Consider the following 18125-nt stretch of genomic DNA (forward strand, 5'->3'; position numbering starts at 1 on the left):
TATCAAAGCATAGAGTGTATTTATATTATTTTCTAATGGTTATAATTATACAATAAAAATTTTATGTGTTCTATATATTACATTTTCATTTTGGATGATGATCCAAATGAATTGATGACTGATCATAAATTAATTTTAGTGCTGAAGATTACCCAGACAGAGTTTCCTCTTGTCTGGGTAATCAACAAGGATTACTAACATTGTATTCCTTGAGCAATAAATTTTCTAGACCTGCTTATGAGGACATCCTTTTTTCAAGGAAAATAAGGTCATTGCTAAGAAATCATATATCAAACAGAATCACACATAAATTTACAGGGAATAATGGAAATATTAACTGCACTGAATTCAGAATGTTCAGTGTTTATTGAATTTCTACTCTACAATGCCCCTTGTATAAGAAAAATAGAAATAAATAATAATGTTTTATGTCCAGTATTCTCCTTCCAAGAAGAGAAAACATAAATATGCTACAAACTGGAATACAGAAAGATAAGTGACACGTTGCTGTGTGCAGTGTTTGGGAAAAAAATAGAGGAGAGACTGATTTTTCTCTAACATAAAGTCGTAGATGAAGAAAAACTAAGTCAGTGAGGTAGAAGGTATTCATTTAGACTTTGCAGTGTTGTTTAACAGCATTTGCAATAATACAGGAGTATGCCCAAAGAGTGGAAAGTGACACATACTTGAGGCAAGTAAGACAGAACAGGCCAGCAAAGGTTGGCTGGTCTTAAAATTGAAGGGTCTCGAGAGACTTCAGAAGCAGTTGGGATGTGTTGTTGGTGGACTGGGTAAGAATTTAAATGAATTAGCAAAAGAGTATTGTGTGTACTTCCAAAAGGCAATTCAGCTAACAATCAGACAGAATTAAAAGGAAATCAGGAGTTTAGAGATAAAGAATAAAGAGTTGCTTATTTGGAGAGAGAGAGCATTTAGAAAACCAGAAAACAGCACATGGAAAGAATTGAAGCTGAGCTTCTAAATGCTTCAAAACTATTCTCAGATCTAGAGTTTCATAATCTTTTTTGACCCCTGACTGAATCACTTTGATTTTTTCTTATCTACAGTAACTTTATATTGCAAGGCCTATTGCATCATTTCTTCTTTCATTTTGGACTGTTGGTCCTTGACTTGCGATTATTAACCTAGAAATGAATCTCTCCAAGGAGGCTCACTTGCTGCTGTTATCTCAGACTCCTTGCAGTGGCCTGTGTCGAGGGAATTTGTTTTGAAAGTAAAAAGTGTATCTGTGTGTGCTGTTGGCAAGTAGAATCAAAACTCTATCTTTCTCTGTTACACTTAACACCTCTTTCACTGCTCAGCTAATTCTAACCCCTTCAGTTTCTGTCCTCTCCAACTTGAGAGTGAATGAATCCAAGTTATTGTATTCTGGAACCTTGACAACAAATGAAACTCTGCACCATGGCCGAGCTCCCACGGACATGCTGTTTCTTAAGTATGGAAGAGAAGGAGAAATAGTCTGTGATATGAATTTTACCTCTTTCATGTACATATGTGTTTGATTTCTTTTTAGAAATTCCAAATAAGCTTTCTCTAAATACTGTTTTGTCCCTACCCTAACAAAAATTAGAGTGGTATTTTATTGGGTCATCATTAATGGTATACCAAACTTAATAAATATTGTAATAATAACTGTATTAATAAGTTCTTAGTATTCTTTTTTAGGAGCATATATAAAATGTTAACCTTCTGGAAAATTAAGACTAAAATTATGTGTCAATATTTTCAAAATTAATAATTGTTTACACATAAAGGGAAAGTCATTTACCCCAGTTTTATAGAGCTGGAAACAGAAAAAAAAATTCATATTAATTCTGGTGATTCTCTTTCTAGAGGTTGTGTTATAAAGATAGGTATTAATATTAAAGAGACAACTGGAGTTTTTCAAGTAATTAAAATGAAAAAGCTTAGTGCATATCGGACTTAATGAAACTTTTATAAAATACATTTTTCTTATGCTCTGCATTTGTTTTTAAGAATGTTTATAAAATTTTGTTGATCACTTTGGTTATTTCTCAAGTGATTATTTTTTATTTTACAATTTTGAAATAATTCTTTATCTTTGTCAATAGAGAAGTGTATGTATAATATCTGAGATACAAATATTTATGCAGATTATACTGTTGAAGTCTGAACTAACTTTAAAATCTATTTGCATTATTTTTTCAACTGAATCCTTGATTGGTTAAAAAGAATAATTTGTTTTGATAAAATGTTTTCCCTTGAATTTTAAAAATTTACTTTGTATAGCAGTTCCTTATTGAACACTGATCATATGAAACTTTAATGTAATAACTGAACTATTTAGAACATGTATTATTCATTGATGCAAAAAATACAGATTTTAAATGAACATTATTCTTATTCACTGAGAATATTTCTTTTTTTCTTTCCTTTTTTGTTACACCGAGAATATTTAAACATGAATATTTGGCTAAAGAACTCAGGATGAAGTTTCAAAGATAAACCAAGGTGTTGAGGCAGCCTACTTGCTCCTTAGGATAGTATGTACAAGAAGATAAGATTTCCAGTGTAAACAACTCACTAGACAACTACATTTGTTTTTAGGTTCAATGGTAAATGGATGGGGCTCTGCATCTGATGAGGATCATAACTTTTCTAGTCATAGATCTAGTGTAGGTAGCTCCTCAGAGGGCTCCATCTTTGCCAGTGGCAGTTTTGCACAAGCACTGGTGGCAGCAGCAGATAAAGCTGGCTTTAGGCTGGATGGAACCAGCCTTACAAGAACAGGTTGGTAGAATCCCAGTCAACACTCTTTGCATGAGGGAATCTTGTCCTGTGGACACTGACCTTTTTTTCTCCTGTCCTTCTCAGAGAGTCAGACTTCAGGGCTTTCTTTCATCTGCATGGACATAGTTGGGGTGCTCTGTTGGCAGAACTCTCTTCTGATGTTGGTTTTATAGAGCTGGAAATAGTCTACTAACCACCTTCTAACTCCTTTCCCTTCATGGCTTTACTGATTAACTGAAATATGTGCCCTTTTAATATTACAACAAAGCAGCAAAGAAGATTGCCTTTCATTTTCAATAACTCACACTTTGCAGAATTCTCACAAATCAATAATGAACCTAATGATTAAAATTATTCAGCTTTTATAGCCATTAGTTTCCTTTGCCCCATGTCTTTTGCAATTGCGTTTTCTGGGAATGTTTCTACAGCATGAGGTGAATGGGTCTAAGGTTGTTGGTCTAACAGTTCAAATAACTGATGGTCATATTAATTGTCTGGCTAAGATTTTGATGCTGTAATGTATTATACGATATAAAGGATGCTAATTAAAGATAAACCTACTGCATTTGCAAGTTGAGTAAAATGATGGCTTCATGTGTGTCACTCGTCAGTCATTTACTTATTTCTATGAATGAATAATAATACAAAGGGTCAATTGTGTACTGTTTGTTTCTCAAAGAAAGAAATCCAGGAGTAGCTCTAATATTAGATCAGTAATTATAATCATTTGTTTTTCTGAGGAAAAAGTAATTTTGGCATGATGTATGTCCTTATATTTATACGCATACATTTTAAGTGTACACATAGGAAAGTAATATATGACTTAAACTGAGATGTCTTCCAAAACAAAATAATGAAACTAATGCAAGTACATTTTAAATCTTAGTAGCATTCAAATAATAAAAATGCTTTTGACCCTTTGCTAAACTTTGAAGTTGTAAAAGTGAGTCTTGGAACTTGCATTTAAAATACCATCAATATTTCTTTAGAGCTAGGATTAAGTAGTTTTCAAACAAAATGAAAAAGATTTCTCAACCATTGCAGAGGTTTATTTTCATATAGCATCTAAACTAAAATATATTGTAAGCTTACTGTTTGAATTTTCTTACTTTATAAAGTATAAGTCAAAAACTTTATATTACATGAGTGCTTTTTATGGCATTAGCTGTAAACAGAGCAGTGAGAAAATGCAAAGAAACTAATAAATTTAAAAACAAAAATTATTTTCTTGCATGTATACTAATAGCTAATAAAGCATTAAGCAATATCATATCAAACTGACTTAGGAAAATGTAACAATGTACAGTAATTTTGTGTGGAACAAAAACATGCACTACAGAATGAATGCATATTCATAAACCAGGACTTTCTCACTTTAATAAACACAGTATTAAAAGAGAAGCTGTTTATAATTTACTAGCTAACCTTTCCCTAGAATAAATTTCTCTCTACATGTACTAAATCACAAAGAAAATAGCATATTGTACTGTTAAATGAGGAATTAAAATTTGCTCAGATACAAATAGCCTTCTTCAGAGAACATCTCTTGCTCTTTGGATATACAGGGTCATTTTAACCTGCTGTCTCCTGATAATATATTGTTTCTGCTAAAAAAAAAAAGGTAGAAAACACCTTGTACACATATTTCTTGGTAAGGTCAGTTGAATATATGTATCTGAGTTAATATTTTGTGCAATATTTTAAATATAATTAGTTTAAGACATTTTTTCTGTTTTCAGAGTTGAGTCCAGGGATAAGATTTGAGTGAACAAATGAAACAGTGCACAATTCATTTTAGAAACAGCCTCTTTAGAAAAGTTCATGCTGCATGGATATTTATAGCTATGAAAGTATTACCGAGGTTGTTAAGGTTAAATAAAAATATAATCAAGTAATAGTGAGCTTTTGGTTAGCGAATTTGCGTATGTTGACTTCTTTGAAATACTATTCGGTATAGGAGGTATTTTCATTTTATTAGAATTTAGACAAATCACATACAGCAGGACCATATAGAGGTGTACTGATGTTTGGTGTCTTCAGAAGGAATGCTTAGTTTTAGTAAGAGTAGAAATATATGATGAATCAAGGTTTGTCGTTCTAATGACGTTCTCTGTACTCCGTTCCTTATTTTATTCTTTCATAGGAAAAGCCTTTACCTCCTCTCAGAGACCTCGACCCACCAGCCCATTTTCTACTGACAGTAATACCAGTGCAGCCCTGAATCAAAGTCAGAGGCCTAGGCCCACCAAAAAACACAAGGGAGGACGAATGGACCAACAACCAGCATTGCCTCATCGAAGGGAAGGAATGACAGATGGTAGGTTTATTTCCCTCCCTCTTTTCTTCCTGAAGAGAGTGCTCTGTGCAGTCATTAACCTAGATGAAAACAGCTTTGATAGATTAGGCATTGCCTCATGATATAACAAGACAGAAGCCCAGCCATATGGTCTTACTTAAATAAAACATTGTTTTCAAAAATCTGAAACTGGGGCTGGGGATTTAGCTCAGCAGCATAAGCACCTGCCTTGCAAGCAGGTGGTTGTGAGTTCGATCCCTGGTACCAATTAAAAAAAAAAAAATCTGAAACCAATTCCATCTTACCAGTCCTCAAGAAAGATATGCCATATCACATTTTGGTGCTGACTTTTCTGCTCTTCTGGCATTTTTCTTTAGTGCTTGTTACCAAATTTTTCACTTTAAGATTAAAAAAGAAAGCATAAACTGCATGTGTACTTGTAATAGTATCAGAACACTTTTGATATTAAATTATAATCCCTTAAATAACATTTCTCTTTTGGAAAATATTTTGAATTAGTTTTTTAGCTTCGTGAATTTCAAGGTTCAAAACATGCTCATGTATTTGCAGAAGAGTGTTGTTTGTTAGATTAGACTATGATAACTATTGTAGCCTTAAATACATTATAAAATTATTTCTCAGTTTCTGGAATTGAGAAAGTCAAAAATGAAGGTGCTAACAAATTTTGTGTCTGGTGAGGGCTCTCTGTCTACTTTCTTATTGTGTTCTTGCATGGTAGAAGAGATCTATCTGGGTGTGTTATACATGGACACTGTTCCATTCATGAGGAATCTGTCTTCATGATCTAATCACCATCCACGGCCTGCAACTCCTGCTGTCATGCTAATTGGAGGTTAGCATCTCTACATGTGAATATAGGGGAATAGAATTCTTCAGACCACAAAAATGTGCCATAAGAATTTACTTTCCTGTTAAAATCAATATAACTATGTTACAAGAATGTTTATTCTAAATATCACTCTATAAATTGTCCTTAAGAATATTGATATTTTTCAACTAAGGTTTACGTCACAACATTTATATGATCAGAATCCATATATCACAAATAATTTCAAGTATCTTTATGTAAAATCAAACTGGGAAGGTTTATGCTTAGTAATATTCACTGTAAAAGCAGATATTTTACACTGAAACCTTTGCATTATAGATTTTATAATATTGTTTTATAGTTATATCAATTAAGGTAATTAATTCTGGTTGCTTTATCAAATAACCTCTAACCCTAAAAGTCTTAACACTGTAAAAACTTCTATCATATTGATACAGTGATCTACCAAGTCCACGTGGCTTTTTTCTAAGCAGTAATGTAAGTATGTAGACCTCTTGAATATTTGAATGCCACCATTTTCATGATTGGACCATTATGGTTTAACAAGGGGGAGTCAGGAACATGAGTAATCTTTGGAAGGTTTTAATGGCAAGTGGCTCATATCACTTTTCACATTTCATTGGCAAGAATTCTATCCCATGATATCAAGCTAACTTCTGGGATAGAAAAAGTAATCTCTGTCCCATAGGAGGAACTGGGAATGACTTCAAATACTATTCTATGTTCCAAAGACTTGAAAAAATCAGATGAATCAGGAGTATGCTCTTGTGTAAAGTTTCTACTAAGCTTTGCTGAATACACATCTTCTGTCTATTACACAGAAAGTTGAAAAGTAATCTTTGAACTAGTATAACTCACTAATGCTAAAGAAAAAAATATTTATCCGTTAAGCTTTTTTCCTAGCTCATCTCCTTCCAACCTCCTCTTCCTTTCCTTAGTTCTTGGTACTTTACTCAGAGGAAAGGCTCTTTACTAGCTCGACCATGTACTGATTTGATCTTTGAGAAAATTCATGTGTGATTAATCTATGCATTCAAATATATATTATGATAGGCAAGGGGAAAAAATAGACAAATTCCCTAATTACTCAGAGCTTATATAACTAGTGGGGGACTAAAGACAAATGTACAAGTGAAGGTACAGTGTATGTAACACGATGATCATTGCTAGGGGGGAATAAAAGAAGGGACTTTAGACATATAAGGTCAGAAAGAACTGTTTTTAAGTAGGGTTTTTAGGAAAAACCCCACATACAAACTGACATTTGAGAAAAGACTAGGAGATTGTAAACGAAGGAATGATGCTTGGTATCACAGGGCAGGTCTTTCTAGGAAATAAGAACAGCAAGTAATGGACTGAAGCTTAAGTGATAAAAAAAAGCAGGAAAGCAGTCAGTGTGGCTGAAGCAGGCAGAGCAACAAAATAGAGTATGAAGAAAGACAGGCGGACAAGGGCCAGTTGTGTATGAGGACTCTTATGCTACAGTATTTCAAATGGGAAACTCCTGGAGCTGTGCATACGTGTGTGTCAAAGGCAGAGGAGTGGCATGATCTTGTATAGGTTTTGATTTTGAAAAGGTCACATTAGCGGTTGTATTGTTGCTGTGTACTAAATGAGGCATAATCTTATATACTAAATGCTATATACTGAATGAGACATAAAACAGATCAAATAGGAGAATGTAGGAGCAGTGTGAGGAATGGGTGATGGCTGATCGTACCAAGGTAGAATTAGTAGAAGCAATGAAAAAGTTTGGATTCTACAGGTCAGAATTCCTTAATGAAATTAATCTAGAACATAAAGCAAGAAATTTAAAGATCTCAGTAGTTCTCATGCAGGATAGAATTGTCCCTCGTTGGAGAAACACTACAGAAGAAGCATAATTCATAAACAGTGAATTTTAGCTCAATTTTGATATATGAAATTTGAGAATTCCACCAGTCTCTAATTCCAGAGTGTACCCCTACTATCTGACTCCAGAGAATTTCCAGAGAGTATTTGGTTATATGGGTCTGGAATTCACTGGAGGAGAGATCCAGACTGTAGTTACTATACTTAATTTATTTGTACCCCATTTTTTTACCTAAAAAGTGAAGATAATAATTGGATCTATTTTAATGGACTGATATTGCTTGACAATAGTAAATTCTCAGTATGCCAGTAAGATTTTCTTTAGTAAATTGACTTAGTTAAAATGAATCAACATAGAACTGAATAATAAATTTAATTTAAGGAAAAGTATCTGATTATACACTTATTTTTTCTACAACCATTTGTAATTCCATCTCTTTCTAATTTATTTATTTTAGTTTGCATACAATATCTTTTCTTAGTTGATACAATCTGCAGGGATATTTCTTAATTATGAAGCTATATAATTTCAGGTTAAGTAGTCATCAGAATATTAGTTGACATAAGCAGATGCCATTTTGGCCATTTTAGATATTAAGTTGCTCTGATGGAGAATAAAAATCAATGACAAGATACATTATTTTGGAAGCAAATGCAATAATTTCTCCTCACTGACAGTCTAAGTCCAATATCTCAAATTAATTAACTTGCACACAAAATAATGTATGGAGGATAAAGTCAGTATTGAATATAAATACCAAACTTACTGGACTATTTGTATCTCAGTATTGTATTAGCTCTTCATTTTCGAAAATATGTTTTAAAATAACTTTATTATTTCAGACAGAGACCCTATCTCCTTCAATAATGAATAATTCATAACCTAACATGAGGACGTACATAAGAACTAAAAATGCTCTTCAATTTGGTAATTTACAGAACAGATGCTCATTTATATCTGCTCAATGAAGCATAATATCTTTCTGTTCATACTGCAAAGAATACAGCTTAAAGGTAGTAGCTTAAAACTTCCTTTCAGGAAGTTATCTTCTGTAGGTAAAAAATGTATACTTTTCCCTTTTAAATTGCACAAACAGAGTATTACTAGAAACAAGAAATGCACTTACACAAATGGCATGGGAACTAATTGCCTCTATTATATAATAATCTATGTTAATAGAACCAAGTATATAGTGTGCTTATTTTATTGTTATGAACAAATATTTTAATTATCAATACTCTAAAAATGAACAAAGAAGGTTAAAATAGTATGCAAGAAAAATTCTAACAAATTGATTTAAATGAATATTTAGAAGATTTTAGCTCTTCAACAAAGAGATTTCAGAGATAGTGTAGGATTTATAAGTAAGAAGGAAATATAATTTCCTGATTGAGGATAATAAAAATATAAAGGTAAAGATTTGAAGAGCTAGGGTTGAACTGAAAAATAAGCTGACATTTGAACTTTTAACTTTTCTTATTCAATACTTAATTTTGTGAAAAATTATGTATTCCACCACATCTCAAATTTCTATGATATATTGTCTGCTTTTGCATCTTCATCTGTTCTCTGGGCATTGGTTATTACTTATTAAAATTAATACATTAGAAGATTATAATATATTAGTCGTAACTCATTAGCTAACTCGTGAAACGAAGAGTCAGAATTGGTTGTCACATGGAATGTTAAATATATTTAACAATTGTTAGCTTAACCTTTTGACTGTTGCTAAATGTGCTACATACATGGATAAAGGCAATCATATGTTACATATGATACAGCATATAGTTGTTAATTTCCTGAGGGTAAATTTCCTATGGAGATTGACAAGAGAGATTTATTCTCAGGGACTTTTATTAGCACAGCTGCTAGAATTCTAAGTGATCTTATTTTTTGTGATAGTGTTTTAGCTTTGAAAGAGGTCAACAGTGAAGTGAAATAAACCATAACTGCCCTTTAACCTTGAATGTTAGCCCCAGTGTGCACTTGAAAACTTTTTCTGTGTTAAACAATTGCATAATTCAGTCAATTTCCTTTCAATGATGCTGCAGTGAGAATATGGCACTGAGATCAATAATATGCTTTTTGGATATCAATAATTGAGTTTTATTTTCCCTGGATTTCTTTTGCATGGGTGATACTTGTATGAGGGCAAGGGTATTTTTTTTCAACTTGAACTAAAACTTGTATTTTTCATTAAATTTTAGTCCATTCTAAACATTATTCAAAATTTTTAGATCTTCCACCACCACCAGATCCCCCACCAGGTCAGGGTTTAAGGCAGCAAATAGGCCCGAGCCAGCATACTGGTAACGTGGAAAACTCAACAGAGAGAAAAGGAAGCTCTCTAGAGAAACAGCATGCATCCAGCTTAGAAGACACAAAGAGCTCCCTGGAGTGTCCAGCTAAAACCTCTCTAGAGTGGCAGCGACAAACCCAGGAATGGATAAACTCTACAGAACGCCAAGAAGACACACGGAAAGCCCCACACAAACAAAGTGTTGGACCAGGTGTGTTCCACAGAGTTCCAAGGAAGTGTGGACTGTTACCATTTTTTTTCTACCAGGTATCTTTCAAATGGCATTTGTTTAGAGGCCTTTGAAATACACTTGCCTTAAATCAGTAATTAAAATTAGAATTCTTCAGCAAAATTCATTGGCATGTGCCATGAGTATGACTGCCAGGGGACTGTTCTTCAAGTTAACCTGTCTGTAGGGTGTTTGAGTCCAAGAGACCTCCAGTCTTCATCAACACTACCAGGAGACAATTTGATTTTTTGCTTTGAAATATTTATATTGAGTACTTTAAGACACTAAACTTCATCTTTTGGTCAGTTCGATGACTGCCTTGAGTAAGTATGCTCATTCAGACTGAAGTAACAAATCGCTTGAAAGTATAATTAACTTCAGTCAAGAAGGTGATTGATTGAAATTATAAAATAATAAATAAATGCACAAGCAGAGTCCTCATTTTGGAAAAACAAACTGGAAAAACATAAACTGATTATATGTATTTCATTATTAATGCTTGGGTAGAAATGTTCTTGTTTATAAATCAAGCTTCTTGAAAATGATACAAATGATATGTCATAATTTTCTGTTCGGCTACTATCAGGGGTGGGTTACTGAGCCTGTGATAGAAATACATTTCCTGGAACATCTTACAACATGATTGATTCATTGGGTGCTAACACCTGTATATATATATATATACACAAAGTTTTTGGAAATCTTCCTGCATTCACTCATTTATTCATTTGGACCCAGTCTTTTCTAGATATGTCCTCTCACCATGCATTTTTCCATAGTCATATTTTGTCACAATTTGTCAAGTGCTTGAAGCATTTAATTTGTACAAGGGTCAGAATATGACAATGTTAATATCTAGATCTAGTGAAACATTTAGGAAGTTTAAGCCATTCGAGCTGTGAAAGAAATACAAACAGTGGTTCCTGTATTAAATACCATATAAGAAAAAACAAATAAAGTAAAATAAATACCATGTAAGGAAAGAGAGAGTAAATTCAGTCATCATTCATTAGTTATTAAATCACTTAATAATAACTTATTTACATAGAAAGAAAGAAACAGAGTGAAAGTGGGTGGGGATGGAGGTAAAAAATGCAAAAAAAAAGACAAAGAGAAAGTTTCAAAGTGTTAAGTAATTACTTTATAATATATATCATGAGTCATGTGTACAGAGACAGTATATTAAGAGAATAGTAACACATTAAAATATATGGGTTTCTGTTTCTTTTAATAAAATATGCAATGTTTCCAATATATTTATAGCATAAGAAAAAAATAAATTTGAGGAATTTATTTAATTAACTAATATAGAATTCTTTAAATTGTTTGAGAAAATGTTGCTGTAATGTAAATTAAAATAAAAACCATGTTCTTCCCATCTTAATGGGAAAATTTAATTAGAGCCTCATTGAAAACTTTCCTTGGATATGCTTTTTATTAAGCAAACTATGCTTCATCATATACAGCTCTCTTTTATAATGAATTTAATTTTTTTAAATATTATATAACATTGAAAACTTATCCCAAGGTCTCTTATTTAATCCTGCTTCAGTTCTTATTGTAGAAAATGTTGCTTGTGTGTGGAAAGTCAATATCCAGGCCTGATGAAATCTCATAATTTTAAGTTTGCTAGAAATTGAAATGATAAAATGGTCTATCCTGAGCTTAACATTTGAGACTGAAGTTTCTATTTTGCTGGCATGTTGCAGCTCGATTTAGCCTTCTGTGTGTTCTCTTTCAGAGGAGACCTTGGTGCCCTACAGCAAGCCCAGCTTCCCATCCCCCGGAGGTCACAGCTCATCAGGAACATCATCTTCTAAAGGATCCACTGGACCCAGAAAAACCGAGGTGTTGAGAGGAGGCCACCAGCGCAATGCCAGCGACCTTCTTGACATAGGATATATGGGCTCAAATAGTCAAGGACAGTTTACAGGTGAATTATGTAAGTGTTTTGGGTAACTTAAAGGCTTTTATGATTCAAAGCAAATATTGGACTGAGAGTATTGTCATGTTATACACATTCAGAATAATAAAAACCTTGCTCTGGTTGAGAAGAAAATCAATTATGATTTTGAACAAGTTTGACCAGAACTTAGATGATTGCTGTTTATGGGCAGCAGTGACAAATATTTCATTGATATTTCAAGTTGATTTAGGCTGTATAGAGATTGTTTTAATGTAGGGAATTGTGCTTAGTCCTTATGAGATATACATAGTTCACAGTCTTCTTGCCCTCTTGATTGAGCAAAGTCTCAGTAGTTTTAAAGAACTTCTTTAAGAATGCTTCCTACTGGAGTTCTTCTTCATATATTTTTTAAATTTATAGCACAACTCTGAAAAGTTGATCTTTGCAGTTAATTTTTGATATTTTGACTATAACAATATATCCTATAAATAAACATGCTTTTAAATCAACAATAAGTACTGATAGTTGCTATAATCAATTTTTAAATGTAAAATAGTAATAGAGAAAGATAGGAATGTCACAGTGTGTCAAAGGCAATTCATTGAGTTCTTTCTGTCAGTGTCATCAGGGAATATGCCACTTCCCTAACTCATGTCAGAATTATATCCTCTTAGCATTTCATTTGCTTCTTTGAATTCAGCATAAACTCTGCTAAAAGAACAGCCATGGGTTCCAATATTCTAAACCAATTAACTGGTTATGTAACATGAGAAAGTAAACTTTTCATGGTCTCTGTATTTGTGAAAAATATAGGGTTACTATTATTTTCACATTACATAATGTTGAGGAGACTTCATAAGTTGATAAAAATACGAACTTTTTTCAAACTAATATTTTATTGATCTGAGTTATTTTGAGCTATTATTAATCTGATGTTTCTTGTAAATTATTTGTCAATTTTAATTTATAGCTAGTTATATTTTTCTGTAATTTGTATTTTAAATAATGATAGACTCATAAGGAATGTAAAACATACCTGTTTTAATGTTTTAAATGATTAAATTCTACAATGTTTATCTTTCTTTTCATGTTCAAAACTTTCAAGTAAGATTACTTAAATTCACATTCATAGAACCTAGTAATTTTATCCTCATTTATTATCTGGTTGTCCTGATTTCATTTGTACTGTTCAGGAAAGAAGAATACTTAATTTAAATGTAAGATTATTTCTGATTTCTGCTATTTGTCTCTTTTCAGAGTAACTGAGAGGAGACCTTCAAAGCTGCTCTGAAGGACCACCAGGTCCGAACTCATGGAAGTGATGCCACTAAACAGTGCAATGAACAATTTCTTTTATTTATGTACTATTAAAAGAACTGTAAATGCAATGTAAAGACACACAGCCACACATATCCCACAGATATCTTACTTATGTTCTTCTCTTAAGTATACCACCCATCTTAACTCTTTCTTGTCAGGAGTATATAAAAAAAGAAAGAAAACAAAACTCAAAAACTCGCCCTCCAGGAAGAAAAGGATTTTCCTCTGTATATAATTTCTTTTGTGCATTGCTATGCAAGCTCACTCTTTTTAGCTCTGTTCATATTATCGTCTGTTCTTAATGGTCTGTTGTACTATATGTGAATTAATAGGCTGTGTTGCCATATATTAACTTTTAATTGTGTAACTTTTATGTTTAAATTTTGCACTGCAATTTTATTTGGTGATAAGCACAAATCTCTACTCCTCATGACATGAAGAAAGATTGAATGTGAAGGGAGTTTCTGTACTGTAAGCTAGTTGGATGATGCTGGTGTAACCCATCATGTTAGATGGTTTGCGGTTGGGGTGTAGTAATAGCAAGATGCAAAGGAACAATGGTACTGGCAAAGTCTTCTGCGAATCAAGAAGTGAGTCAATTTACAAAGCGTTTATTGTTGACAAAAGTAGGGGTCGAAGGAAGGAAATTTAAGTCTTTAGATAATATGCATTAAAATATGGAGGTAATGAAGATGAACTAATCTTGCTTTTAAAAAAAGATGTTCTTTTTAGAATCAATATTACCTATGGCTCTAATTGACCCACCTGAGAATTACGAGGAGCAAAAGGAAATTATGATGTTTCACAAGAGCTGTATTTATACTACAGTTTTTAACTAGCAATTTCTGAATTATCATAATTAATCTTTCCAACTCATTAAGTCAGAATATAACATGAAGCTCCCCAAGGAAACAAACAAAATGAACTCCATAGTATCTAGTAAATAGTTAAAGAGGCTATTTATTATTAGGCCATACTCAGGCTGCTTCCAAATATGAACTCTATTGCAATATCTTGTTTCATCTTTATAATACATGTACAGTACACAATAGAGGTTAGACCTGCATCACTTAAATTCATGACTTTTATAAAAATAATGCAGTCTGCATACAATTTTGTGTTTCATTTGGTTCAGAAGTGAAGTTAATGCCACTAACTGTATACCCAAATTGTAATTGCTTAAAAAGCAGTGTTGAGAGTATGTTCAGTTCACAAGTAGATTCATCAGAATAAATACTTTTTGGTACATTTCCAGAAATTGGCTATCAACTCAAATCTGTTTGACCCATTTTGAATGAGCAAATTGAAAAGGAAAATTGAAAAGGAGAAAAATGCATGTTTATTACACTTTTTAAATAAAACCAAACCTTGTAAGTGGACATTAATAACAGTGTCCTGCCTCATTTTTTTTTCACAACTTTGGGAACAAGAAGTTCCTGAACATCAGTTATATATATTCTAAATATGTGACTTTGAGGTCTGTTAAGTTACTGTACATGTATAGTCAATCAGTAAAGTAGAACATTCCTGTAATTCCCACCTGTGACATTTTCTCAATGCCACCTACACATTCTTAAACTCTGCTTCTGCCTGTATTTCTTAATGCTTTTTCTATATATTCAGTAGTTAGTAGAGTGAAAACTAGTCGGTCTAATGATCAGTAAAAATTCTAAAGTAGGGGGCCCCTTGCATGACAATTCACACTCTGTGTGTTTCTGGCTCAATAGAGCTAAAGGTGATATCATTAAAAGTGCCACCATTTTTATTCTCCAAGACTGCATCAACACAGGCAGCAGAGATTGCAGAGTGCTTGATGGGTCCCACCATCTTCTTGGTGCCACATTGTTTGTTTCTTCACTGAAGAGTTTTCTGACACACTTATTAAACCCTCCTCCAAATTTCTACCATCAGTGCCTAAATTTTAATGCAGTTCGACTTTTCTCTGGGACAGAGACTGGGAAAGGTGAAAAGATTCTGCAAAAATGATACCTGGTTATTCACAAGTGTAAGGTGCAATTTCATTATCTGTGCAGTTCCTTGCTTCACCTTCCTGCATTTTTTTTTTTTTTTTTTTTTTTTTTTTTTTGTACCTGGGATCAAACTCATGACCCTGCACTTGCCAGGCAAGTGCTTGTGCTGCTGAGTTATATCCCTAGCCATTCCTGCATTTAAAAGCAAATTTCTAAGTTTTTTATTCATTTGTTTTCCTCTTTTATACCTCTCAGTAACAAAATTAGGTTTAAAACTTTACTGTAACACATATATTATACATTGCTATTACCCTTAATAACTGGCACTTGTAGATGATTACTAAGTCAAGACTTCAAAGTTATATATTGTTTTTTTTAGCTGATTTGTAGAATAATTCAGGGTATAGCATCATACTTTTCTGATAGTTTTCACTACACAAAAAATTTAAAAGTATATCAATACAGACCTTGTGGTTACTTGGAATATTCTTTTACAATAATCCATATTGTCTGTTAAATCTTATTTGAAATAAATTGATCTGTCAAATCTAGCATCTAATATACATAGTATCCTCATATGGAGGTTAATATGCTATAGCCATATGAATTCAGGAACCATATCAAAATCAAAGCTATCATCAATTTGCTATATGTAAAAAGTTACTATCAGTGAACTCAGAATATCAACAGAAGATTACACACCTGTATAACAGCCACCTTGGTTTTTCATTGTGTTGTTGATTAAGTGAATGTGATTTGAAATTCTCTGAGCTCACTTCGCAGGTCTAAACAGAGGCCAGCATACAAGATAAGAGGGAAATGGGTGGAAGAGAATGTGATCTTGCACTGCTGCGCAATGATGCTATGCAGTCATGCCTGACACATGCATTCATAACAGGCAGAGTCTACTTCTCAATGCTCAAACTCAGGTATGCTGGTGTATGCAATAGAGACAGCTTGTCCTCCTCCAAATCTTTGCCATGCCATTTTAAAAATAGGATTATGCAGGGGCATGCAAACAAGTTTCCTTCACAGGATTTGAATCCAGTGTAAGAAAGAATATAGGAAAGTCAAGATCAACATGTAAGGTATCACACAACCAAAGGGAAAAAGAAATATGGCAAGTTTATTTGCTTCGAATAACAAAACAAAGTTCATGGTGTTCTGTGTCATAGTTGAAAGCTCTGGGTATTTAAATATATTTTCAATGGGATTAGTTCAAAATTTGTATGTACTTTGGTGGAACACCTCCCAATTTCTCTTCAATATATTTATGTAATTGTCCCTTGACAATAAGACAATAACAATGCCAATGAGCTCCAAACTGTGGATTATCTCCACTGGAAAGTGATTGTGTGTCAGTATTAAAGATATGCAGAACCATAACATTCACTAATATTAGTTTCCCCATTTGCTTCTGTATGTTGTTTATAGAATTACATGACAAGCATTGGTGTAAATCAACATGTTTTCCACATTATCTTAGAGGTGAAGTTATGTTTATTTTGCTTCTTTATAATGTGTATGTCAAATGAAACACCATTCATTTTTAAGGGACATACTAATTTTCTTTAATTTCATGATTTCAAAAGCATTTATTGTGACTTTAAAAGTGTTGCAAGATAAGGGATTTTGTGGCCGTGGTAGATTTTTTATACTTTGTTTTATAGTAGATTCTTTTTTTTAAACTGTAGTTTGTTTAAGTCACCAAACAGCGTCTAAAATCTTACTGTGTTTCATTTGATGTTGTTCGATTGGCAAAGAAATTGGCATAAAAATTGGTTAATAGTATTGTCAAAGAATTGTGTATTGTGTAATCACTGGGAAAAATAAAATATATTCACATTTCAAATTTGTAAAATTAGCCATTTATATAAAACAAACTTTCTCATAGAAAAAACAAAAATAGACCATTCAGTCACTTTTAGAACTCCACATTAATATTGTGTAACCAGATGGATAAGCTCACCCTCTAAATTGAGCCATGGGTTGAAAAGTGATAAATAGGATATTTATCACTTTTGATTTACAGCAGTCATTAAAAGACACTGATACTGATTGTAACAAATACTTGAAAACATATATCCTATTCTATGAGTACGGCATTCCTCATCTATTACTTTTCTCCCACCATAATGATCTCTAAATATAACACAGATATTTTATCTATAGAATTATTTTAATCATTTAAAAAGTGTAAGTAGCTATGAGAATTGGAAGCAAGTGAATTATTTCTTAATTTGGGGGGACACATAATTATAAATTTTATTGAAAATATTTGATGTTGAAAAATTACCTTGTAGAAAAGGAAAATATGCAATTTACTGATACTTCATAAATATTTCATTATTTTTCATTGTAAACTACAGCTGTAGGATCTGCTGCTCTCCAAAAACATCAATGTTTTATGTTCTTAAAATAATAGCCACACCAGGTGCGGTGGTGCACCCCTGTAATCCTAGCACTTGGGAGACTGAGCAGGAGAATCATTATGAGTTTGAGGACAACATAGGCTCCATAGTGAGTTCAGCGCCAGCCTAAACTATACCGAGACCTTGTCCCAATAAATAAATAAATATATAAATAATATGTACTAAAAAAAAGAAAATTGTAATCTTACCACTTTTATTC

General features: G+C 32.7%; 1 protein-coding gene across 11 annotated transcripts in view; it reads left to right on the plus strand.

Annotated features, from left to right (window-relative positions):
* The window catches only part of Robo2 (roundabout guidance receptor 2), a 1616745-nt gene extending 1599399 nt beyond the window's left edge, over positions 1-17346 (plus strand). For 6 of the 11 annotated variants that reach the window (XM_063224740.1, XM_063224737.1, XM_063224742.1 and 3 more), the window contains 4 exons: positions 4916-5089; positions 10008-10280; positions 12040-12240; positions 13462-17346. In XM_063224740.1, the coding sequence (XP_063080810.1) occupies positions 4916-5089; positions 10008-10280; positions 12040-12240; positions 13462-13463 (650 nt within the window). In that variant the 3' untranslated portion in view covers positions 13464-17346. The remainder of the gene's footprint in view (positions 1-4915; positions 5090-10007; positions 10281-12039; positions 12241-13461) is intronic. The other 5 variants (XM_063224744.1, XM_063224746.1, XM_063224745.1 and 2 more) reach the window with 2 other exon arrangements.
* Positions 17347-18125: the final 779 nt, after the last annotated feature.

This window comes from Cavia porcellus, unplaced genomic scaffold (genome assembly GCF_034190915.1).
Source record: "Cavia porcellus strain 051 isolate PalLab524CR breed Dunkin Hartley unplaced genomic scaffold, mCavPor4.1 scaffold_15, whole genome shotgun sequence".
Classification (NCBI taxonomy): domain Eukaryota; kingdom Metazoa; phylum Chordata; class Mammalia; order Rodentia; family Caviidae; genus Cavia; species Cavia porcellus.